The sequence below is a fragment of the Phacochoerus africanus genome, chromosome 3 (genome assembly GCF_016906955.1).
Source record: "Phacochoerus africanus isolate WHEZ1 chromosome 3, ROS_Pafr_v1, whole genome shotgun sequence".
NCBI classification, from domain to species: domain Eukaryota; kingdom Metazoa; phylum Chordata; class Mammalia; order Artiodactyla; family Suidae; genus Phacochoerus; species Phacochoerus africanus.
The window spans coordinates 21,310,255-21,334,789 of NC_062546.1; the positions used below are offsets into that span (position 1 = coordinate 21,310,255).

At 50.2% G+C, this 24,535-nt stretch overlaps 1 protein-coding gene across 1 annotated transcript; it reads right to left on the reverse strand.

Annotated features, from left to right (window-relative positions):
* Positions 1 to 388: 388 nt before the first annotated feature.
* On the reverse strand, positions 389 to 23,432 carry FAM83D (family with sequence similarity 83 member D). The gene is made up of 4 exons (XM_047771098.1): positions 22,899 to 23,432; positions 10,497 to 10,664; positions 4,845 to 4,969; positions 389 to 2,381 (listed from the first exon to the last, which is right to left on the reverse strand). Exons 1-4 carry the CDS (start codon positions 23,373 to 23,375, stop codon positions 1,400 to 1,402), a joined length of 1,752 nt encoding a protein of 583 aa, XP_047627054.1. The 5' UTR covers positions 23,376 to 23,432; the 3' UTR covers positions 389 to 1,399.
* Positions 23,433 to 24,535: the final 1,103 nt, after the last annotated feature.

A 24,535-nucleotide genomic window follows, 5' to 3' on the forward strand; every position in this document is an offset into this window, starting at 1 on the left:
CTGTTTAAAAAAAAAACAAAAAACTGCATAAATAGGTATTAGGTGCATTTACTTGTGACACTCTTAGAGTTAAACAGAAAAGTGCCAGGAGTTCCCGCTGTGGCTCAGTGGACATGAATCCAATTAGTATCGATGGGAACTCGGGTTCAATCCCAGGCCTCACTCAGGTGGGTTAAGGATCTGGTGTTGCTCTGAGCTGTGGTGTAGGTCACAGACATGGCTTGGATCCTGTGGTGTAGGCCGGCAGTTGTAGCTCCAGTTCGACCCCTAGCCTGGGAACTTCCATATGCCTCAGGTGCAGCCCTAAAAAAGCAAAACAAACAAACAACAACAACAACAAAAACCCAGAAAAGTGGCAGAGAGAGAGAAAAATAAAGGACACAGCAACCACCAAACAAGAGTTCTTTATTTAAGAACTAAATGCTAAGAACACAGATATTCTAAAGAAGAGACAGATAATTAAGAAACAGAGTTTTGGAGTTCCCATTGTGGCTCAGTGGTCACACACCTGACTAGTATCCATGAGGATGCAGGTTCAATCCCGGCCTTGCTCAGGGGGTTAAGGATCTGGCATTGCTGTGAGCCATGGAGTAGCTCACAGACGTAGCTGGGAGCTGGCCTTGCTATGGCTGTGGTGTAGGCTGGCAGCTATAGCTCCAATTTGACCCCTAGCCTGGGAACTTCCATGTGCCACAAGTGCAGCCCTAAAAATAAAAATAATAATAATAAAAAGAAATAGAGTTTTCGGTTTTTTCTAAACAGGATTTTGATCATGAAAATTAGTGATTCAAACCTCTAACGCAGGAGTGCACAAAAATCTAGAAAAATGCAACGCATATTTTATCTCTTACCTGAATTACCTGAGAACCCTAAAACATTCTCTTGAAGAGATATCAAGATTCAAATTGTGCAAAGAAACGGTACCCATTAGTGTTTAAACCATAAAACCAATACCTGGCTTACACATGATAAAATAAAAATAAAGCACATAAAATAACGTGCAGTGCATAGAATTCAAAGAAAATCGGGATGGGTGTGCCTGGTGGCCTAGTGGTTAATGATCCAGCATTGCCACTGCCATCTTTTGGGTGGCTGCTGTGGCGTGGGTTCAGTCCCTGGCCCAGGAACTTCCACTTGCTGCAGGCATGGCAAAAAAAGAAAGAAAGCAAGCAAACAAACAAAAAAACCTGTATCCATAGTGTTTCACCCACAAAACCAGTACCTGGCTTATACATGCTAAGAACAAAATAAAGATAAAGCACATAAACTAAGAGCACTCAAAGAAAATCAGGGTAAAAGAAAGGCAATTAGGACAGGAGAGATGCCGCTAAGCATCCTTGCTCTGACAGTGTCTAGGGCGAGCCTGGGTGACGGCGGCAGCTCCGAAGGCACAGGGCCGTCACTGATGGGAGGGATAAAGTGTGATATCTCTCACGGCCACCAGGTTAGTGGAGGCTCGGACGAAAACCCCAGAATTAAAACTGAGGTAGTTTTCCGTGAGGAAGGTTCTCCTTGAAAGCATGGCCAGCATGTGGTTGAGTCGGGACCTGATCCCAGCCAAGTGGAACTGCCGCTCTTTGTTTAAGTTTCTGAACGAGTCTCTAAAGCACAGATCCAAGTGGGGGGTGCTCCAGTACTTGGGGTGTCCCGGCGTGACGAGGTCCGTGGCTCTGAGGGAAGCCGGGGGGCTGCCGGAGCTGCCCACGGAGCCTTGGGACGACAGCGAGGAGGAGGAAGACCGCGAGCTGGAGGACCCCGACACAGACATCTTCGACACCGGCGACCCTTCTTTGGACGGGGCTCCCTGCGAGAAGAGGGCACCCTCCTCCGTGTCGGTCTGGGTCGTGGCCGACGTGGACCGGACCGCAGTTTGGGAGCTCGCCACCCTGGTGTCAACCGTGGTCTGGGTGCCAGCACAAGCTGTGGCTGCGCTGGCTTGGGTCCCCGTGTCACTCGTGCTCGCTGCTGGCGTCCCCTCGCCTGGCTCCGTCTGCGTGGCGGCATCGGTCGCCCTCCTGCTGTCTGGCCTGTCCCTGTGGCTGCTGAAGTAGTCGTCCTCACTGATGGTGGAGGACTCGGCATCCCCACGCCTGGCCTCTGCCCGGTCCTCCTTGCACCCCGGCTCGGCCTTCCTGGGGGTGCTCGAGAGCCTGGCCAGCCGCAGCCGCAGCAGGTTGCCCAGCGTGAGCTCCTTGGACGGTGGTTTCTGGTCAATGAGGTGGTCAAACTTGCCGCTGATCTGGAAGTTGGACAGGAGTTTGGCGCTGATGGGCTCTGACTGTGCGTACAGGATCCGGAACTCCAGGTCAAAGTGTTCGACCACTTGGCCAGACAGAATGACCAAGTTGCTGCTGTTTAATTTGCCATCTGTCCAGGTGAAACTTAAGGAATAAAAACAAACAAACAGAAGCTGGTAAGGATGAGGGATCTTTGTTTACTTCTTGTCAACCTGAATACAAAGCCCGGACAACCCAGTCGCAACTCTGGTGACAGCACACCTATCATTTAGTGTGAATTCAACTAGTCCAAACACAGACTATAACATAGGTATGTGTTAACATAAAATAAAAAGGCTGGAGTTCCCGTTGTGGCACAGCGGAAATGAATCCGACGAGGAAGCATAAGGTTGCGAGTTCAATCCCTGGCCTCGCTCAGTGGGTTAAGGATCTGGCGTTGCTGTGGCTCCGGCAGCTGCAGCTCTGATTAGACCCCTAGCCTGGGAACCTCCACATGCTGCAGGTGCAGCCCTAAAAAGCAAAACGAAAAGGCCCCTGTTGGAGTTCCCCAGTGGCTCAGTGGGTTAAGGATCTGGCATTGTCACTACTGTAGCATAGGTCTGATCCCTGACCTGGGAACTTAATGCCATGGGTCTGGCCAAAAATTAAGAACGTTTTTTAAAAAAGGCTACTGTTTACCAGGCTAAAATTCACAATTCCAGTTGTTAAAAACTGGAAAGGACTCCTAAAGCATTTAGGCCAGTGCCCTATGTGAGAAGTGAGGAAGCTGCCTAGTGACGTCACAGTTGGAAGCTAGGGACAGGGCCTAGACTAGGCCGCTGCCCCTAAGAACCACAAAGGCAGAGCTCCTTGCTCTCTTCCGCTATGCTGCCGTTTTCACAAAGGGAGACAGGACTATCATTCTAACCCCACCACCCCTGCACAGAAAGCTTTCCTTTCTGCCCCCTCTCCAATCACAATGGTGGTGGGCAGGTGACCCAGGCTGGCCAGAGAATCCTATCCCCTAGGATGCAGGGATCCACTCAGGGCAGGCCAAGGAGAGCCAATGAGAGCCAAGGAATTTTTTTTTTTTTTTGAGGGTCACACCCACGGCATATGGAGGTTCCCAGGCTAGGGGTCTAATCAGAGCTGTAGCTGGCCTACACCAGAGCCACAGCAACATGGGATCCGAGCCGTGTCTGCCACCTACACCACAGCTCACAGCAACGCCGAATCCTTTACCCACTGAGCAAGGCCAGGGATCAAACCTGGGTCCTCATGGATACTAGTCAGGTTCGTCACCACTGAACCACAATGGGAATGCCAATGAGAGCCAAGTAATTTTTCAAGGACTGATACCAGTGCAGAGAGAAAGTCTCTTTGGGAGATAGTTACTAAAGGCCATGTGACTAAGCTGGATCTTTGCCTACAAATGGAGAGCCTGACTGAGAATAAAGATCAATTTGAGAGAAGCAGAACCAGAAGACAGTGTTCTAATAAATGCATGGCCTCGAGGTCAAGGGGAGCTGAAAACCAACTGCACCTTTCTACACTTTCAAGTTATGCGAGCCAGTAAGTTCCATTTTTGCATTAAGTAGTTTGAGTTAGCGTCCTACATTTGCAGTCACCTCACTGATAACAGAAATTTGTATGAAGCGGAGGGTATTTTACATAAGATATCATAAAACACAGTAGTAACTCTGTCTTTTGCAACCAAGAACCTGGGCTGATGCAAATGCACCTTGACAACTGCCTTCAGAGTCTGAGAAGAAAGATCATTTTGTGTGTGGGGTGCCTGTGTGTATTCTCTTTTTATGGCCCCACCTGCGGGCGTATGAAAGTTCCCGGGCTAGGAGCCGAATCAGAGCTGCATCTGGGACCTAGGCCACAGCCATTACAACACGGGAGCTCCACCTGCGACCTACACTGCAGCTTGTGGCAACGCCGGATCTTTAACCCACTGAGCGACGGATGCCAGAGATTGAACTCACATCCTCGTGGAGAGTATGTTGGGGCCTTAACCCACTGAGCCACAAAGGGAACTCCTAAAGATCCTTCTGAAAATTCTCAGTGAGATCATGTAAACAAGACACCTTGGATAGGCGATTATAAACTGTCGGGGCTTTAGGCTAGTTTTAACCTGGGCACTTTAGTTTTGGAGACCAGGGAGCAAGAGAGGTGACCCTACCCTGACCACTTCCCAGAGGAGGAGGCTTTGATTGACCTACTCACACAGACGGATACACACATGGTGGAATACAGGCTCACACGGAGGAGTTCCCGTCGTGGCTCAGCAGGTTAAGAACCTGACTGGTATCCATGAGGATGAGGGTTCGATCCCTGGCCTTGCTCAGTGGGTTAAGGATCTAGAGTTGCCGTGAGCTGTGGTGTGGGTCGCAGTCAGGGCTCAGATTCCATGTGCCGTGGCTGTGGCGTAGGCTGGCAGCTGCAGCTCTGATTCGACACCTAGCCTGGGAACCTCCTTATGGTGCATGCAGGTGTGGCTCTTAAAAAAAAAAAAAAAAGCGGGGGGGTTCACATGGAGAAGGAAAAGCAGCTTTTACCTTCCTATAGCATGTTTCCTCTAAAAAGTTTAGACTAATACACATGGACCAGTCGGAGACTTACCTGTAGGAGCCTGTGGCCACACGGATGCCATCAATCAGTGTGAACTTTTCATGAACCTTCCCAATAATTTTAGTTCCTGATCTTGCGTAGTAAATATTTCCTGTAATCGTCCGAACTGTCATCAGCTGTTGGCAGGGGACGAGGAGAAAAAGAAATGAGCAACCAGGGAGCAAATGATAGAGAGCTTAGTTTGCCATTTCCAAAGGTGAGGTGCTCACTGGCAGGTGAGCAGCTCATGGTCACCATTTGGCGACAACACCCACAGTATGGGAGCCAGATGATTCTCAGGACTCAAGTAATGCTACCTCACATTTAGTCCATCTTCTCAAGTGCCCTTTTATTTATTTATTCATCTATCTATTTATTCATTTATCAGCCTACACCGCAGCCACAGCAACGCGGGATCCGAGCCACATCTGCAACCTATACCACAGCTCACGGCAACGCCGTATCCTTAACCCATTGAGCAAGGGCAGGGATCGAACCTGCATCCTCATAGATTCACTTCCGCTGAGCCACGACGGGAACTTCTCCTTATTGTTATTATTTTTTTGGCGGTACCCGTGGCAGGTGAAAGTTCCTGGGCCATGGATCAAACTTGAGCCAGTGACAATGCTGAATCCTTAACCACTAGGCCACCAGGGACCTCCTCCTTATGTTTATTTTTGAGACCCTCCGTTCATGTGGACATGTGCTCTAAAAGAAGACTCACTTTTTTTTTCTTTGCTTTTTAGGGCCACAGTCGTGCCATGTGGAAGTTCCCAGACTAGGGGGTGAATCGGAGTTGCAGCCGCCAGCCTATCCTACAGCCATAGCAAGTGGGATCTGAGCCTCGTCTGTGAGCTATACCACAGCTCACAGCCAACGCTGGATCCTTAACCCACTGAGCAAGGCTGGGGATTGAACCCACATCCTCAGGGAAATGAGCAGGGTTCGTCAACCACGGAGCCACAATGGGAACTCCAAGACGCACTTTTTTGGAGGCACGGAGCAACAGAACCCAAGAAATGACTTTGAAACAAAATGTGTCAGATAAAAAACATCCAAATAGATACCGTTTGACAAAGGCATAAGGAAACTAAGCTGATTTTTCTCCTCCTCTTTGGCTTGAGAGCTTTGCTCATGAATGGCAGCCTGTCCACAGTTACACCCCCACCACCATGGGCACGGAGAACAGGCACAGAGAACGGCCGTCTCTCATAGGACCTTGAGGCGGAAACACTCGACACATGTGGCGTAATGAGCAATGTCCCTTCTCCCACAAGGACATATTTACCAAAAAGGTGCCCTGGTAATGCACCGGGGCCATCTATTGCAGGTGTCTGCATCATTATCCTTGCAAAATGATGCACATAAATGTATACACAATGGTATGCAAAATACTAAGCCAATCTGCATTCTTTGGAGCAGATCAGTACTTGTGTATCTTTAGCACTCTTCAACGAAATGTTTAAGATTTTTGTTCAATTCTCTCATTCATTCCACAAAGAAATGCCCCTGCCAGGAGCCAAGCCTTAAGACAACAGAGATCTAAGGCCTGCTCCTTATCTTCAAGGACTAGGAGAGAGGAAGGTAATTTCAAAACTGTAGCAAGACATAACATCATCTGAAGAAGCGAAAATCTGTATCTACACAAAAACATGTGTACAAATATATTCACAGCAACTTTATTCATAATAGTAAAGAACTGGAAAATACCCTAATGTCCTTCAGTGGCTGGATGGTTAAACAACAAGTGCTCAACCATACCATATGACTCTATTCAGCAAGAAAAAGGAACTACTGATATACACAACAATTTGGACAGTTCTCAAGGGCCTGAATCTCAAGGGCGTAATGCGAGTGAAAAAAGCCCAACTCAAAAGGTCCCATATCAGGAGTTCCAACTGTGGTGCAATGGGATTGGCGGTGTTTTGGGAGCACAGGGATGCAGGTTCGATCCCCAGCTCAGGACAGTGGGTTAGGGATCCAGCGTTGCTACAGCTGTGCCTTGGGCTGCAACTGAGGCTTAGATCTGATTCCTGGCCCGGGAACTCCATATGCACGGAGCAGCCAAAAAAAAAAAAAAAAAAAAGTTCCATGTCAATTTCCAAGTTTTGCTATTGCGGTGTAAGTTATATAAGGTGTAACTTTTGGGAGAAACCGGGTGAAGGATACACGGAAACCTCTGGCACTATCTTTGCAACTTCTATGAATCTATCACTATTTCAAAATAACAGCAAAAGACAAAACAAAAAAACTGTAGCATAACATAACATCTTTTCTGCAGTATTCTTACCGAAATGCCTAATGTGAATTTAACCATGAGGAAATATCAGACAAACCAAATTCTACAGAATGCTGGCTAACAGTCTTCAAAAGCAATAAGACCCTAAAAGACAAAGACAGAGAGAGCAAGAGTTCCAGAGGAGAGGAATCTAAGGAGAAATGACAACTAAATATAATATATGATTTCTGATTGGATCCTGGACAAGGCAAAAAGGCTATTTGTGGAATGATTAGTGAAATTTATTAGGTCTGGTAGTTTCCGCTGTGGCGTAGTGGAAACGAAGCCAACTAGGAACCATGAGGTTGAGGGTTCGATCCCTGGCCTTGCTCAGTGGGTTAAGGATCCGGTGTTGCCGTGGGCTGTGTATGGTGTAGATCACAGATATGGCTCGGATCCCGAATTGCTGTGGCTGTGGCCTAGGCTCGAAGCTGTAGGTCTGATTCGACCCCTAGCCTGGGAACCTTCATATGCCATGGGTGTGGCCCTTAAAAAAAAAAAAAAAAATTAGGTCTATAGTATTACATCAAGTTTTCTGATTTTGAAATTTGTACTGAAGTTTGTAGGATGCTACATTTAGAGAATTTGGGCAAAGGATATTCAGGGATGCCTTATATTATTTTTTTGTAACTCTTTTATAAACCAAATTATTTCAAAATGAAAATTAATTTTTTAAATAATCCAGAAACTTCCATAGCAGTGCACATGGAGCTGGGAGAGAAAGGCTTCCTGGGTGATTCCTGAGCAGAACCTCAAAGGAGCAACATAAAAATAACAAGCACAAAAAACAACAAGGTTCTACACACAAGGAACTATGATAAACCATAATGGAAAAGAATATTTTTAAAAAGTATATCTATGTATAAGTGAATCACATTGCTGTACAGCAGAAATTAGTGCATTATAAATCGACTACATGTCAATTTAGAAAAAAAGATCAGGAGTTCCCATTGTGGCTTAATGGTAACAAACCCTAGTATCCATGAGGATGTGGGTTTGATCCCTGGGCTGGCTCAGTGGGTTAAGGATCCAGCATTGCCATGAGCAGCAGCACAGATCACAGATGTGGCTCAGACTGGCATTGCTGTGGCTGTGGTGTAGGCTGGCAGCTGCAGCTCTGTTTCCACCCCTAGCCTAGGAACTTCCATATGCCATAGGTGTAGCCCTAAAAAGACAAAAAAAAAAAAAGAAAAGAAAAAAAGAGCATAAGAATAAGCATAAAGAACATCATTATGGGCAGTTGTCAGTGTGGTTTGGTGCATCTTTCCCCTGGGTGCTTATCTAATGCCGTGCAGCCTCTGTGATTGTGGCCAAAGCACTTTTGAGCGCCTGCACACAAATGTGTGACCAAGCTCCTGAGGACACCCAACATTCTGGAGCAGGCACAGCACCAGAGCAAAGAAGTCTCCCCCTAGGGGAGGATGCAGACCCACCAGCACAGACAGGCCTTCCTGGGAGAAGCCTGGGGAAGATGGTGCTTCTCGAGGAAGAAGTTAAGAACGTGGGCGAGGCCCAAGGTGCAGCCCTCCTCTTGACCCTTCCCAGACTATCCGGACACCCATGAAGGCAGCAACCGACAGTCAGCAACTGAGTCAGCAAATCCTCCTAGATTTCTGCTGAGTGGATGAATCAAAGCCAATCACTGGTGGCTAGACTCCTCTGTGATTTCCTGCTGCTAACACTCAGCCTCAATTACAGCAAGAGCACCTTGCAATTAAACATTGACACCTTCAATTTCCTCACCGGGCCCTATAGCAGAGCAGGCAGGGACTGAACACGTGGCTAGATGACGATGCACTTTTCCAAGCCCAACCTGTGTTTTCCTTGAGTCCACTTGATCTCACCTTTTTTTCTTTTTGGTCTTTTCTAGGGCCGCACCTGCGGCATATGGAGGTTCCCAGGCTAGGGGTCCAATCGGAGCTGTAGCTGCCAGCCTACACCAGAGCCACAGCAACGTGGGATCCGAGCTGCATCTGTGACCTACACCACAGCTCACAGCCACGCCAGATCCTTAACCCACTGAGCGAGGCCAGGGACCGAACCCACAACCTTATGGTTCCTACTCGGATTTGTTAACCCCTGAGCCACGCGGGAACTCCTCGATCTCACTTTTTTGACTGACTGTTGGGTCACGTGGCTGGCAGTTTCATTTGGGCTCCGAGTTCCAATCCCACCTCCACTGTGAATTTGCTTTGTAGCACTGTTGACAAGTTAGTAGCTACCTCCCTAAACCCCATCCTCAGCTTCCTCATTAAGGAGAACAACCACCAAGAGCTCTGTGGGAGAAGTTCGACAGCCCAAATTTCGTAAAGCAAATTGCTTGATAATAACAAGGCGGTAAGTCCACGTCCCCTGTGCAGTAACCGATGGTACCAAAGCCCAACGTCTTTGTTCACTTAGCTCACAGCTTTATTTCTGGTACCTGGGACAGGGAGTGGCTCAGAGGAGGTGCTCGCATAGGTGACAGACTAAGTTGATCAACTAAGGTGATGGAACAAGTTGGTGAATTATGTTCCAAAGCTCTTTAAGTTGCTGAACTCATTTTTAAAGAGGCAATGGTGGGGAGTTCCCTGGTGGTCTAAGGGTGAGGACTTGGGGCTTGCACTGCTGCAGCCTGGGTTCAATCTCTGGTCTGGGCATAGAAATCCCACATCAAGCGGCTACCTGCCATGGCCAAAAGAAAAAAAAAGTGAAGGGGGTAACAAATGATATTTTTCTTGCCTCTTTTGACTGAAGAGAACAAGCTAGCGAAGTTATATAACCTCACGCTTAAATTCTTAAGCTCAAATTACTTTCATGTTCAGAGCAAAGGACATCAAAAGTCTAATTTTATAATAATGAGAAATGAGAGGCAGCCTGTGACAGTGATTAAGAACACTGGGCTGGAGGCAGGTTGACAGATGGAGAAACCCCATCCCACTGCTTTCTCGTGGCTGACACTCAGTTCTCAGTGTCACCACCTCCCGATCTGAAACACGGGGATAATGGCACTGATCTGACCGGGCTGCTGTGAGGATCAAGTTGCATGACATTGTCAAGAGCTGAGGACCATGCCAAGGACAAAGCAGGACTCCATAAATGGTGGTCGTTACGATTAAAATTGGAATCGACCAGGAGTGCGGTGGTCAAAAGCAGCAGCTTCCAAGGCAGCCTCTTGCCATCAACAGACAAGCTCCCCATTAAGAGGCAGCGAGGCGTGAGGGAGAGGCTAAGGTCTGAACCTGACTCGGTCCCCTCCTTGCTGTGAGACTTCAGACCAGCGACTTTGCTCACGGCCCCAGGTCCCTCCCTTGCAATGGGGAGCCACCGCCAACGGCCGTGCAAGTCAGGGATGCTCAGGCATCATTGGTTGATTGTGGTAAAGCCAGAGACAGTGTAACACGAACCTTTTCCTGCTCAGGATGAACCTTCAGATCCATGCACATATCCAAAAACTGAGAGAGCAGAGCCTGGTCCAGAAGGATGTAGACAGCAACTCCCTGTTTCCGAGAGATCTCCTGCAGGTCTCGGAAGATGTCGATGTCGGTGAAAACATCCATCACCACTGCAATCACCTAGGGCAGGAGGCAGAGGGAAGAGCCAGCTGTCAGCCCACGAGGACACCACCTCACAGCTTGTTGTGCGGCCTCTGGACCCCGTCTCAGAGCTGGGAATGGATCCTCATCCTCCATTAGCCTGCCTTCCTTGTCCTTGTGCAGGATCCGTTTTCCCCTCACCATGGACTCCTGTCCATTTCCAACAACACTCAGGCCACTATCCTACACATCTTTTCCTTCTTAGGGCCACATCTACGGCATATGGAAGTTCCTGGGCCGGGGTCCGAATCAGAGCTGTAGCTGCCGGCCTACACGACAGCCACAGCAACACCAGATCCGAGTTCTATAACAGCTTGCAGCAACGCCAGATCCTTAACCCACTGAGCGAGGCCAGGGATCAAAACTGCATCTTTACAACAGAGACAACGTTGGGTCCTTAACCTGCTGAACCACAGTGAGAACGCCCATCCTACGAATATTGACTTGACTCAGCTAACCCTCCCAACTGGCCTCCAGTCACTCTGCCCTGCACTGCAAATTTCTCAAAACCAGCTATTACTTATATCTGGAACCAAATATATGGCACAAATGAAACTTTTCACAGAAAAGAAAATCATGGATTTAGAGAACGGACTCGTGGTTGCCAAGGGGGAGAGGGAGGGAGTGGGATGGACTGGGAATTTGGGGTTAATAAATGCAAACTATTGCCTTTAGAAAGGATAAGCAATGAGATCCTGCTGTATAACACTGGGAACTATATCTAGTCACTTATGATGGAGCAGGATACTGTGAGCAAAAGAATGTATACATGTATGTGTGACTGAGTCACCTTGCTGTATAGTAGAAAATTGATAGAACCTTGTAAACCAGCTATAATGGAAAAAATAAAAATTATAAAAAATCATTATAAAAAAAATCATTAAAAAAAAAAAATTCAGAAACGAATCCGACTAGGAACCGTGAGGTTGCAGGTTCAATCCCTAGCCCCTCTCAGTGGGTTAAGGATCTGGTGTCACCATGAGCTGTGGTGTAGGGCAGACACAGCTCGGATGTGGCGTTGCTGTGGCTGTGGCGTAGGCCGGCAGCTATAGCTCCTATTAGACCCCTAGCCTGGGAACCTCCATATGCCCCAGGAACGGCCCTAAAAAGAAAAAAGACAAAAAAAAAAAATCTAAAACCATGGATTCATCCACTACCTGGACATATACAAACCTGTTCCATTCAACGCTCTTCCTTTACGAAAGCCCTCTCATCTCATGCTTGGCTCAGACCAGCAGGCTACCTAGATCCTGTGGCTAACCCACTACCCTCATAGACATGCAGCATGCTGTCTGTAAAACAGATATGCAAAACCTTAGCCTTTCCGAGCCCCCCTTCTAAGTGTCAGATTTTGGGTAATACGACTTTCTGTTATGATCTAGAAAGGGCCGCCTTATCCGCCACCAAGTCAGGGCTTGAAACTGATCAAACTGGGCAAGCTGATGCTCCCATCTCCTGCCTTCGTCGCTGGACAGCCCACTTTCGTGATGTCGACCCCTCTAGCAATCAGGATCTAATCAAATGGCTTCCAGAGCACCAGCCTCTCCCTGTAAAAGATGGTCTCTGAAGGCCTCGGGGATCTGCCTGCAGCGCAAGTCGACAACAGGAACATGGAAATATGCCCCGAGCGTGGATCAGTCCTTTCTTCTCTCCAACCTCCTGGCTCTGTGTGTGTCTCCTGGTCAATTTTCCCCATTCAGCACAGACCACAGCTAAGGGCTGCTTCAGCCATGGGGGCTTGGGCAAGTTACAGCTGCTCTGAAAGTCTGCAAACTAGGTTTGCAGTGAGTGCACGAGACCCCTCCAGTATCTGTTCACTGATTGGACCAGTCCAGAGTTCCAGCCGTCCCGACAATTCAGCACAGGGAGACGTGTGCCAGTTCCCGGGTTTCCTGATAAGAGAGGCTGCTCCAGCAGCAAACCCTCTCATCATATCCTCCGCAGGTCTGAAAGCATGGCTGTCAGCTAACCCTGGCCGGGCTGTGTAGGACAACCCCTGGGGGGGGGGGTCAGAGCCGGGGGTGTCACCTTAGGAAACTGCTCCCTGATGCTAAGGTTTAGAGCTCTTTTGCAGGCTGGAGCTGCAAGGTTCCTCCCTCCTCCTAACCTCATAGTAATGACATGAGTCTTGGAGTTCCTGTTGTGGCTCAGCGGGCTAAGAGCCTGACTAGTATCCATGAGGATATGGCTGGGTTCGATCCTTGGCCTCGATTAGTGGGTTAAGGATCCAGAGTTGCCGCAAGCTGTGGTAGGTCGCAGACGCGGTTTGGACCGTGTTGTTGTGGCTGTGGTGTAGGCTGGCAGCTGTAGCTCTGATTCGACCCCTAGCCTGGGAACTTCCATATGTCACAGGTTCAGCCATAGAAAGGCCAAAAAAAACCAACCAACCAACCAAACAAAAAAAACAAAAAAAAACCCCACAAAACCCAACAACCCAACATGAGTCTCTTTGAATCCCATTAACTCCTTTTCTGAACATTAAGGTGATTTATTTACAGGTCTCACCTCCTCTGCAGAAGCAGAGGCCCTTGAAGGGGATTGATTCAACTGTGTAGCTCCAGAGGGCTCAGGACAATTCTCTTTAAGTATCTGGGTGTCAAAGAAACGTATAGACAGAGCCCATTTTGCTTCTTCCGCTAACACTCCAGAGTCTCATCTACCAGGAGGAGGGACCTTGAAATGCCAGCTCCCAGAGAGTCACTGCTGTGAAGGAACTTGCGAAGAACAATTTATCTCTCTGGCTGCCTCTCCCCTCCCCGCCCCCGTGGTGCTGAAGCCCCAGCTGTGAAGCTATTCTTGGCAAAGGATACGGCTAACACCCGCTGGAAGGAGTGATTTAGAAAATAAGAAGTGCTCTTTCTAAATGGGTGGCAGCTTCAGAAATTGATATGCTCTGATGCATTACTATACATCCCATTTGGAGATGGGTCTAACTAGTAATTCAGGTCGTGTAACTTAGTGGTTAAAAGGCAGAAAGGCCTGGGCACAGATCCCAGCTCTGCAGCTTACTAGCTGTGTGACCTTGGGCAAGTTGCTTAAGCTCTCTGAGCCTCAGGTGCCCCCTCTGGAAGATATGGATAGTAACATCTAGCACCTGCGTCAAAGAGCTGCTGTGAGGATTAAATGAGACAAAGCACGGAAAGGGCTGAGATCCGACATGAAATACGCGTTCGGTTACGCAGCCAGCCCCTCTTCAGAGTCTACTGTGGGCTGAACCCTGTTCTAGGCAGAAAGGTGGCTATGAAGAATTCGACAGGAATTCCTGTTGTGGCTCAGCGGTAATGAACCCGACCAGCATCCATGAGGATGTGAGTTCAGTCCCTGGTCTCGCAGGTTAAGGATCTGGCGTTGCCGTGAGCTGTGGTGTGGGGTGCAGACGTGGCTCATATGGCTTGATCCCATGCCCATCAAGTGCCCACACAGTCACAGTGGGCGCTGCCTTGTCCCAGCCTATGCTACAAAGAGCCTGCCCACTCTCTAAGGGCTGGAAAGCTCTGCAGGTGGTGGCTTTTGAGTCTCTTCCAGGGTCAAAGCCCATCTGCAATTCAACACATGTTGGTCCTAACATGACTTGTAAAGTGGAAACACCGAGCTGTCAGAGCCTGGATGGCTGGTCTGCCACCCCGTCCTCACACCATTCCCGCTCTTCTCCAGCCACATCTAGAGCAGCCACGCCTGTGCCAAGGCCCATGTCATCATCACAGGTGACAAAACCTCAAGCTTTACTTCCCTGTCACTCCAACTATTCCCCCCATGGTTTATACCACAGGACCACGTGGTTACAGGTAGCAGTCTCCAGGGTATTCTGCCCAGACCCCGTTTATGTTACTTTTCGCAGAGAACTGGAATCTCTTCCATTTGCTAAAAGTTCTAAAGAGATACCTAGAGATCTGAAAACCCTATTAATTGTCACCTCTGATTTACTTATGAGAAAAGGCATGCAGAGGTTCACTGATTTGTTCAAGGTGACACACTTAAGAAAACGCATGACGGAGAATTTCAGCTTGGTCTGGGCAATCCTAGAGCTACCTATTAAAAAGCGTTAGCTTGAACATTATCCTAAACAAATCCACTGTTCAGCCTTCAGATGATTGAGAGCTTGGAATAGACCCTGAAAGGATCAGTGAAGTATTCTATAAAGTATATAAGATCGAGCCCACCACCAAGGATGATCGCTAAGAACACAACTCGCTGAATGAATGTTGGGGAATGAGCTGTGCCCCAGGACAGCAGGGGCTTCCTTCTGCAGGCGGTCTTGCTGACCAACTCCAACTGGACTGAACCAGGAAACCTTGGGAGGCACAGATGCCGTGCGAAAAGGCTGCAGCGTTAGACCTGGACGTGGACACTGGCTCCTTCACTTCCGAGCGCCACACCCTCTGGCAAGTTACTTCCATTCTGCCGGCTTCTACAACATGCCAATAAGCCTACCCACCTCGTAGTGTTTGCAGTGGCTTCAGTCAAGAGGAAAACCCTCACAGGGCAGCGAATCATATTCTCGGTCCTAATTCTGCCACCGTCTCTGGACCAGTCATGCTACCTGAGCTCAGCATCCTCAAAAGGGGCCCCTCCGAGCTCTGCTGTCTGACTCACATAAACTGGACGGGCGGGTGGGGCTCTGACCAGGCACATGAGCTGCCTAGAGGGGCCACTCAGGGTGGGTCGCTCCTGCTCTCATTCCAGCGCTTCCTCTGCCCCAGGCTCACATCACTCACCCCTTCTCACTGCACCTCAGTTTCTCTACCATCCCACCCACCGTCACAAAGCAAGGATGTGTGCGCAAGACGCTTGGAATTCCACCCGAGGTCTGCGCACTTGCAGATGCGTCAGCCTGCGGCGGGGGGGGGCGGGGGGGGTGTCAACAAGAGCCTGTCCTCTGAACTCCTCACAATGACCACAGGACACCCAGCTCCACTTCCTCCAAGTCCCAGGGGCTCCTGCCTCTTCTGGAGGACTTCTTGCTTAAAAAAAAAAAGAAAAAAGAAACACCTAGGTTCCCATCTCTGGCCCTTCCCTTCTGCCCTCCCCACTGAGATAATAACTTCACCTAGGTTTTGGTTTATTCTCCCATATTTAACAGCTATAACAAGAACATACGTATATTCACACTCATTTATATTACTAAATAAGTATGTATATGTGTGTGCATATACGAGTTCCTATAATCACATATATGTATCTATGTTCATATCCCCTGCAGACAAAAGGTAGCACATGCTGCCTGTTGTTCTAGGCGAGTGCTGACCAACAGAACCTTCTGAGAGGATGGAAATGGCCCATATTTGTACTGTTCCACACAGCAGCCACTGGCCACAAGCAGCAACTAAATACGTGAAAGATGACTAGTGCAATAGAGGAACTGAATGATTTTATTAAATTTCAAGTCACATAAATTTATTTTTATTTTTTGGTCTTTTTAAGGCCCCTCCCATGGCGTATGGAGGTTCCCAGGTTAGGGGTCCCATAGCAGCTGTAGCTGCCGGCTACACCACAGCCCCAGCAACGCGGGATCCAAGCCACATCTGCGACCTACACCACAGCTCACAGCAACGCCAGATCCTTAACCCACTGGGCGAGGCCAGGGATCGAACCTGCGACCTCATGGATGCTAGTTGGGTTTGCTAACTGCCGAGCCACAGTCGGAACTCCCTCAAGGCACATAAATTTAAATAGCCGCAGGAGGCTAATGGCTGCCACGTTGGTCAGTGCAGTTCTAGCCTCTGCATCACAGAAAACATATGGTCCTCATCCCTTTCAGAGCTGCCAGGCTCTCCACTGCAGAAAGTTCCGTTTATTCACCAACCCGCCAGAAAAGGACGTTTGAGCTTTTCCAGCCTCTTGCTGTTATAATCAGTGCTGCCATAAATAGCTAACTGCATAGGCCTATTCATATTTTTGGCCAGTGTATCTTTGGGACACATACACAGATGTGGAATTGCTAGGTCAACGGGAAAATACAACTAAAATTTTACTGAATATTGCCAAATTCCCCTCCAGAGGTTCTATTATTTGCATTAGGACTTTTAAAAAGCCAGTATGCCTGCTACTTTTTTTTCCTGGGAGAACTTATCCTAGACCCATAAAGGAACCAGACAATAATCTTGCAGCTTCCCTACTGCCTGATGGATGGCGGATGAAAAGATTAAAGAAATGAAATGGCAGCGAGAAAATAGAACGGTGGTTGCCAGGGGCTGGGAGGAGGAGGGAATGGGAGTCATTGTTCAAGGGAACAGACGTTCCTCTTGGGAAGATGAGAAAGTTCTGGACCCGGATGGTGGGGGTGGTTGCCAGTGGAAATGATGAATGTGCTTAATGCCACTGATCATACGCTTTTAAAACGTGGTCAATTTGGGGAGTTCCCACTGTGGTGCAGTGGGTTAAGAATACAATTGCAGGAGTTCCCATCATAGCGCAGTGGTTAACGAATCTGACTAGGAACCATGAGGTTGCGGGTTCGGTCCCTGACCTTGCTCAGTGGGTTAAAGATCCGGCGTTGCTGTGAGCTGTGGTGTAGGCTGCAGATGCGGCTCAGATCTCGCCTTGCTGTGGCTCTGGCATAGGCCGGCGGCTACAGCTCTAGCCTGGGAACCTCCATATGCCGCGGGAAGCGGCCCTAGAAAAGGCAAAAAGACAAAAACAAAAAAACAAACAAACAACTGCAGTGGCTCAGGTCACTATGGAGCCGTGGTAGGATCCCCAGCCTGGAAACTTCCAGATGCCTCGGGTGTAGCCATTAAAAAAAAAAAAAAAAAAAAGATAAATTTTATTACATATATTTTACCACAATTAAAAAGAAAGAAATGAAAAGACAAAAGATTCTGAAATCCTTAATCTCATGCACGGAATTAAAAGGAAGGGACAAAAAGCAGCCACACTTAGTCTGGTGGGTAAAGTGCTTTCTTTGGCTGTGCATACAGCACGTGGAAGTTCCCAGGTCAGGGATCAAACCTGTGCCACAGCAGGGACCTGAGCCGCAGTGGCGGCAATGCCAGATCCTTAACCCACTGAGCCACAAGAGAACTCCAGTAACATCGTATATTCGTGAAATTTCCTAGGCCAGTGGTTCTCAACCAAGGGCAACTGTGCCCTCACACAGGGCATGTGACAATGTCTGGGGACATTTTTTAAAACTATGGTAAAATACATAACGTATAACATAAATTTGCCATCTTAATAACTTCTAAGCGTACAATTCAGCGGCATTAATCACATTCACAGTGTCATCAGCCATCACCGTTATCTGCTTCCAAAACTTTTTTTATCATCCCCAACAGAAACTCTAACCATTAAAGCAACAACTCCTTCCCCTGACCCCTCTCTCTGGGGGAGACATTTTTGAATTTGGTGACATTTCGCAGTGGGGGTCAGTGCTATTGGCATCAGCTGGGTGGCGCCCAGGGATCTGCATTCTACAGTGCACAGGACAGCCCCTCAGGACAAAGACTGATTGAGTCAAAAACGTCAAGAGTAGTGAGGTTGAGAAAGCCCGCCCTGGGCTGAAATGGCATCAGGAGCAGGAACTGAGACACCACACAGGTGCTACTGTAACTCAGAGGAGCGTTAAGCAAGATCTGAGAGCCTTATTTGGGATGCATCCACCTGCACGGTGGGGCCTCCGACAGATTCCTCAGCTGCTACTCCTCCGGGCAGGACACTTGTCAACACAATGACAGATTTTACGACTGCTCAGGTTATCAAAAGGAGGCCCAAGGCAACGGCCAAAGTGCCTCCTTGGAACAAAAGCACAAAGGGAAGGGGCAGCTGGAAAGAAGGATGGCTGGAGGCTTGGGGGACCTCCCAGCAGAGAGAGCTTTGCCTGTGAGTTCCCATCCAGCAGCCGGGAACATTCCAGGAGCCATGGCAATGGCACATTGCCAGATGAGGGCCCACAGCGCTTCCAGGCAAGGTCTCCACTCCCACCTGACGGCATGGGGGATTCACATGGTAACAGAAACAAAGACGTGAATGACTCATGAGCAAGTACAGTAGTACAGGGAGTGATTCCGGAGGACCTGTGTAAGGTGAGACACCTGTGCAGTTCAACATTCCCCTAGTTCTCACTGTGGCTCAGTGGGATCAGTGACATCTCCGGAGCACTGGGATGCAGGTTTGATCCCCAGCCTGGCTCGGTGGGTTAAGGATTTGGCGTTGCCACCGCGGCATAGGTCGCAACTACAGCTCAAATCTGATCCCTGGCCCAGGAACTCCATGTGATGCAGGGCAGCCAAAAAAGAAAAAAAAGAAAAAAGAAAAAAGAACTACTCGTATTTGGAGTTCCCATGTGGCTGTGACATAGGCCTGCAGTTGCAGCTCCAGTTCAACCCCTAGCCTGAAACTCCCATATGCCCCAGGTGCAGTCATAAAAACCCCCAAAACCAAAATTCTCCTAAAAGCAAACATCTCAGTTCTCAAAAAGGCCAAAGGGAAGGGGGAAAGAAGCTCAGAACAGTATTTCCTCCAGCTTTGATGAAGTTCACCTGAGCAGCAGGTCAGCCTGTATTCAGAAGCCACACTGTACACAAATCATGTTTTTAGATGCTGTACCTCTCTCAACACAGCAGACCCACGCTCTGAAAGGTGCACAAAAACTGGGCCAGCATTGGGACTGGCAGGTTCACAGCCCTGGTCACAGCTACCCTGGGACAAGTCCTTGCTGAGTGGAAAGGCAGGCGGACTCACCTGCTCCATGATCAAGGGTGCAACGGAGAGGTCTCTGCAGTCCCCACTGAGCACTATTTTGTGCCAGACGCCCTACAAGCCTAAATGGCTCAAACAGGCGCATGCCTCCTGCGCGAAGATGAAACCTACCCCAGAACCACCCGCTGAGGCCACAAAGCCAGGAGTGGACACCGCCGTTTACCAAGTGAGCCTGGCTTCTCGTGCCTGTACCCTGACCGCTCTAGTCTCCTGTCTGTGAAGGGCAGATCTGATCCTCTCATGGTCATTTTTCCTGTTTCTTCCACAGGCCACATGGAAATTAAAAAGTCCAAATCGGAGTTCCCACTTTGGCACAGTGGGTTAAGAATCCAAGTGCAGTGGTTTGGGTCACTGCGGAGGCGCAGGTTCGATCTCTGGCCTGGTGCAGTGGGTTAAGGATCTGGCATGGCTGCAGCCATGGCGTAGGTCACAGCTGTGGCTCAGATTCAGTCCCTGCCCCAGGAACTTCTATGGTGGGAGGCCCTGTGCAGCATGAGTGGTCTTGAGCACAGACAGGGAGCCAGGCTGACTTGGGCTCCTGCCCAGATCTGTCCCACTCGAACTGTATCCTGGGCGAGCTACTTAACCTCTCTGCGCCTGGCCCCTTCCTAACTGGAGCCACCTCTTAGGCTTGGGAGGGTTAAGCGAGAGAGTCCAGGTAAAGGGGTTAGCACAGAAACGACCCACTAAAAGCGCTCAATCACTCCATCGAGGGCTTTCACCATCTCAACACAGGCGCAGAATGGCTTCTCATCTCATCCAGAAACAGCCTGAGACCTGCACCTTCACAGTCCTCACTGTCATACGTACTGGACTTCGCAGGATGTGGTCCGAGTGACACAGCCAGTCCTGTGTACACAACACACACCTCTACCCGGAGCAGCAGCACTGGACCAGCCGCCAGATTAGCTCTCTAATTCCTGTCTCCTCCATAAGCCTCCGTCCTCCTTATCATCACAGGGCACAAGGCAAAGCCTGGGGGCTGACAGTGGTTAAGAGATGCTGGGCCTCCGTTCAGTTCCTGGCTTCATCATTCCCTGGCTGCGTGGCCTCCGGGCAACCTCTTTGGCAACATCACTTGCCAAATGGAGATAAGAATCACTACCTCTCCTACCTTGGGATTTCTTTGGAACAGTGCCTGGCAGAGAAAGCATTATTAAGTTCATTGGGTTTGTCTTCTAAATAAAAGAAATGGTCTCTGAGAGCTCAAGTTTAGCACGTCTCAACTTCAACGTCCCACCTCATCTCCGCCTCGTCCTCCTCCTGTACTCTAAGTTGGTAGCATGGCTGCCCGCCCAAGCTAAAAACTCTCAACTCTTCCTAGACTGTCTTCTCCTGGGTCTTGGCTACCCTCTCCCCCTCCCTCACTACCTCTCCAGTCCATCGCATGACCAGGTCCCGTCAATTCTGCCTGAAACCCTTCCGCTGCCCAACCCCCAGCCCTGCCTTGGCACAGACCCTCTTCTCATAGGCACATCCCTACGGCCCCTCCTAGACCCCAGGCCCCTCCTAGACCCCAACCATCCTAGACCCCAGGCTGACCCCGCCCCGACCCTCCTCCTTTGTGCTCCTACCAGGATTACTGCTCCAGAACACCAATCTGGTCATGCTCCTCTCCTCTTTCTAAACCTTCCATGGCTCCCCATTGCTCCTTCCAGTAGAGCGCAAAGCCCTTGACAGTTTGGCCCCAGTCTCCCCCTTCAGCCTCTCCTCCGATCCTTCATCCCCACATCCTCTCTGCTCCAGCTGAGGAAGCTGGCTGCCTCCGAAAGCACCAGGTGCTTTCACACTTCTGGGCCAGTCCCTGTCCTCTGGCCTGGCAAGCCCCACTCATCCTCTTGGATCCAGGTCCAAGGTCACTGCCACTCCTAAGGCTTTTTTTTCTTCAGCCTATTGCAACCTCCTCGCTGCTTCCCACCAGCAGGCTGTCACCTCTCAAGTGCAGTCAAGGATCATGCCCTTCACCTCTGGCCCCAGTCCCTGGGGCACAGTGTCTGACACACAGCAAGCCATCTGGCATGTGGCAGAGGCCCTGCAAATATTCATCGGATTTAAAGGTAACATACCACCTTTCTCAGTTAAAATCGCCCAGGTTCCCGATTGAAGATATAAGCGTGTAGCTGGGTGAGGGCAGAGAGCAAGGCAGGAGGTTATAACCAGCAAGAACAAATGTATTACCAAACAAAGGAGTCTGAGCACCAGCCTTGAGCCCCTCCAAAGGCCAGCACGTGAGCTGATGGACAGACTTCCGTCTGGTCTCAGCTCCAGTGCCCTTATACAACCACCGACCACGAAAATGGGCAAGAGGCTGGAGCGATTCCTCTCTCTCAGGGAGACTCATAGATTACTTGACTCTCAAGTTCCAAGTGCCCAAGTTCTCCCCCTGGAGGTGACCATTGGGAATGCACACCCATCCCCAAGGTAGCCTTTCCCAAGGTTTTAATCTTCCCACTGAACCAGCAAGTGTCTGTTGCATCAGAAGGACCCTTGGCACACCCAAAGCACTGCAGGGTTGATAACTGCCAAGCTGGAGCACACACCTATTCCTACAAAGGCAAAGCACTAGCCTACTGTATCCCCACTGCAACCTCACAACCTGGCATCGGGAATACTGGTAAGTTAGGGCTTGTCCTTAGTTTGGCATCTTCAACCTACTACTTGATGCTATGTAACCACAGTCAGACACACTCAGGTATGAGCCCAACCAGGCCTCCCCCACCCCTCTGTACCCAGTGCCCTGCTGCAGGCTCATCCTGGCTGGCAGGGAACCAAAAACCTCCCTCTACACCCCAATACTGGTTACACTAAGACCAGACAACTACACCAAAACCTACTAGGAAGAGATGACTTAATGTAGGGGTGTCCAGGGTTTGGTTATTATTATTATTATTATTATTATTATTATTTTGCTTGTTTTTTTCCCAGCCTATGGAAAAGCAAACTCCTGTCCCACCCGTTTGCTGAAGGAGCAACTTCTCCTCAGGCTAGCAGAAGGGAAAGGGTCAGGGCTCTCACTTGGCCACTCCTGCATGTATCTGCTTTCTACAACACAAGACACATGGAAATGAACAGCGATAATAGATTTCTAATGACCCACAGTTATCTCTGGGGACAATCTTTCAGTAATTTTCCCCTAGGTTATGTACTTCTTAGGTAATGCTTCTCCTAAGAAGCTCCTGAAAGCCGGATCTAGTGTTGGCTGACTGCCAGGACAATCTGGTTTGGTTTTAAACTGAGAGTTGGAACTGGAATGATTTCTGCTCTCCGCCCAGTGAATGTGACTGTTAGGAGTTGGAACTTGGGCACAATTTGCAATCTTAGGGACCGAGACTCCCCTCCACTCTTCCCTGCCACGAGATCGGGGATCCGAGGGAATACATACAGAGTGGGGCAAGTCCGGAACCCCGGGACCACCTGGCCCGCGCTCCCAGCAGACCTCAGTTTCCCACTGTTGGGGAGGCTGTTCTGTCCGACCGGGGTCCGAGGCGACCCGAAGGGCCGGGCCAGGCCGCTCACCTCTCTCGCCAAGCGGAGCTGCTGGCGCAGCGCGTCCTTGCAACCATAGGGGCCACCGGCGCCCACGCCGCGGGGCTGGAAGTGCGCCTCGACGCGCGTGGCCCCACGATAGGCACCCTGATAGAAGGCGGGCCAGCCGAGCTCCAGCAGCGGCGGTTCCAGGTCCGACTGCTCGGGGAAGTAGGTGCCGGACGAGCAGTCGTGCGATGAGCCAAAGGAGTCCTCGGCCCCCGCCGCCGCGCCCTCCTCGCCGGGCCGCTCGGCCGAGCGCAGGATGGTGCGCACCTCGTCTGGGTTCAGGAAGCGGCTGAGGCGCTCGCGTCGCAGGAAGGCGGTGAAGGCTTCGGGGCCGCCTGCCACCAGCTCCTCGAGAGCCAGGCGCTGCTCCTCGCTGTACAGCTCGGCTAGGTTGGGCGGCCCGCTCGGCGACAGGCAGGCGGCCGGTAACTCGTCCAGACAGTCGGCCCGCAAAGCCATGGCAGCGCTCGGAATATATCCAGCTCTGGCTAGTGCGGGCTTGTAGGCTCCTTTATAGGCATCTTTGAATCTAACCGGCCCGCGCCATTGGTCGCCCCGCCCCACCCCGGCTCTCCCATTGGCTGCCTTCTTGTAACGGCGGAGTCCTTACGCAGCGCACGCAGCTGCGGTCCCGCCCCTGATGCGCTATTGGGTGCCCTGCGCCCGGCCCCGCCCCGCAGCCCGGCTCCGCCCCGCAGCCCCGCCTCGTCCGGCGCCTTCGGAAAGGCATGGGTCCGCGTCTCGAGTCCAGGTTTTTCCTCCTGGGTTGCTTAGTGAAGTTTAATCTTGGCGACTACGTGCCTGCTCCGAGGTAGCGTTCCTGCTCTGGTCCTGCGGAGGGCCGAGCTCATCACGGTCAACTAGAGAGCGAGTGCGGGGCCTGAGTGGCAGTGCTGCCGTGGGCTGTGGGGCAGACAGGGAGTCCGAAGTGAAGCCGGACAGCCCGGCCCCCCGCCGTTCTCGAGCGCCCCCTGCCGCCTGCCCCACAGTGAGGCCCTACAAGGCTCCTGGTGATCTGAAGTATGCACTGCGACTGGAGGCTGGAACCTGGTTAAACCCCACTCTCCAACTACTTTTCACCAGGGCACACTGACCCACTGACCGCGCTTCTCCCGGGCTCTCAGAGGTCACCTTTATCCCCAACATTTAAATCATTCATTCGTTCATCGAGTATGCCTTTGATTATGCCTTCAGATGGCTTTCTCTTCTCTCACCTCATTGTCTTTCGACTGGCAAAACCCCAACCCTCGTTAAACTCCACTCTCCACCTACTTTTCACCTGCATCCAGGCAGCCATTCAGTGCTGGGGAAAAGAGATGCAACCATGCTGACCGATCGTGCCTTAAATTCATGTTCTCAAGTGGGCGTTTAAAGTTGCCTACTAGCCCATGTTTCCCTACTTCGCTCTACATTTTCCTCTTTCTTTCTCACTCTTAGAGATTGCTTCCTATTTCACTGAAAAAAATAATAGCAGTCAGAGAAGATAGTTCCACGTGTTCCCACTACGTCTTCCTACCTGTTTGCATCTCTGCCCACATACTGGGACTTCTGTCACTGGGGATGAACAGTCCCTGAGCCTCCCCAACACCAGTTCCTCCCCTTGGGCCCTAGCTGCCCAT

Coding starts and splice junctions, on each gene's coding strand:
- FAM83D (XM_047771098.1), bottom strand. CDS start 23,375: ATGGCTTTGCGGGCCGACTGTCTGGACGAGTTACCGGCCGCCTGCCTG. Junction 10,665..22,898: donor AGCTCCGCTTGGCGAGAGAG/GTGAGCGGCCTG, acceptor CTCCTGCCCTAG/GTGATTGCAGTGGTGATGGA. Junction 4,970..10,496: donor TTCATCCTGAGCAGGAAAAG/GTTCGTGTTACA, acceptor CCCTGCCAACAG/CTGATGACAGTTCGGACGAT.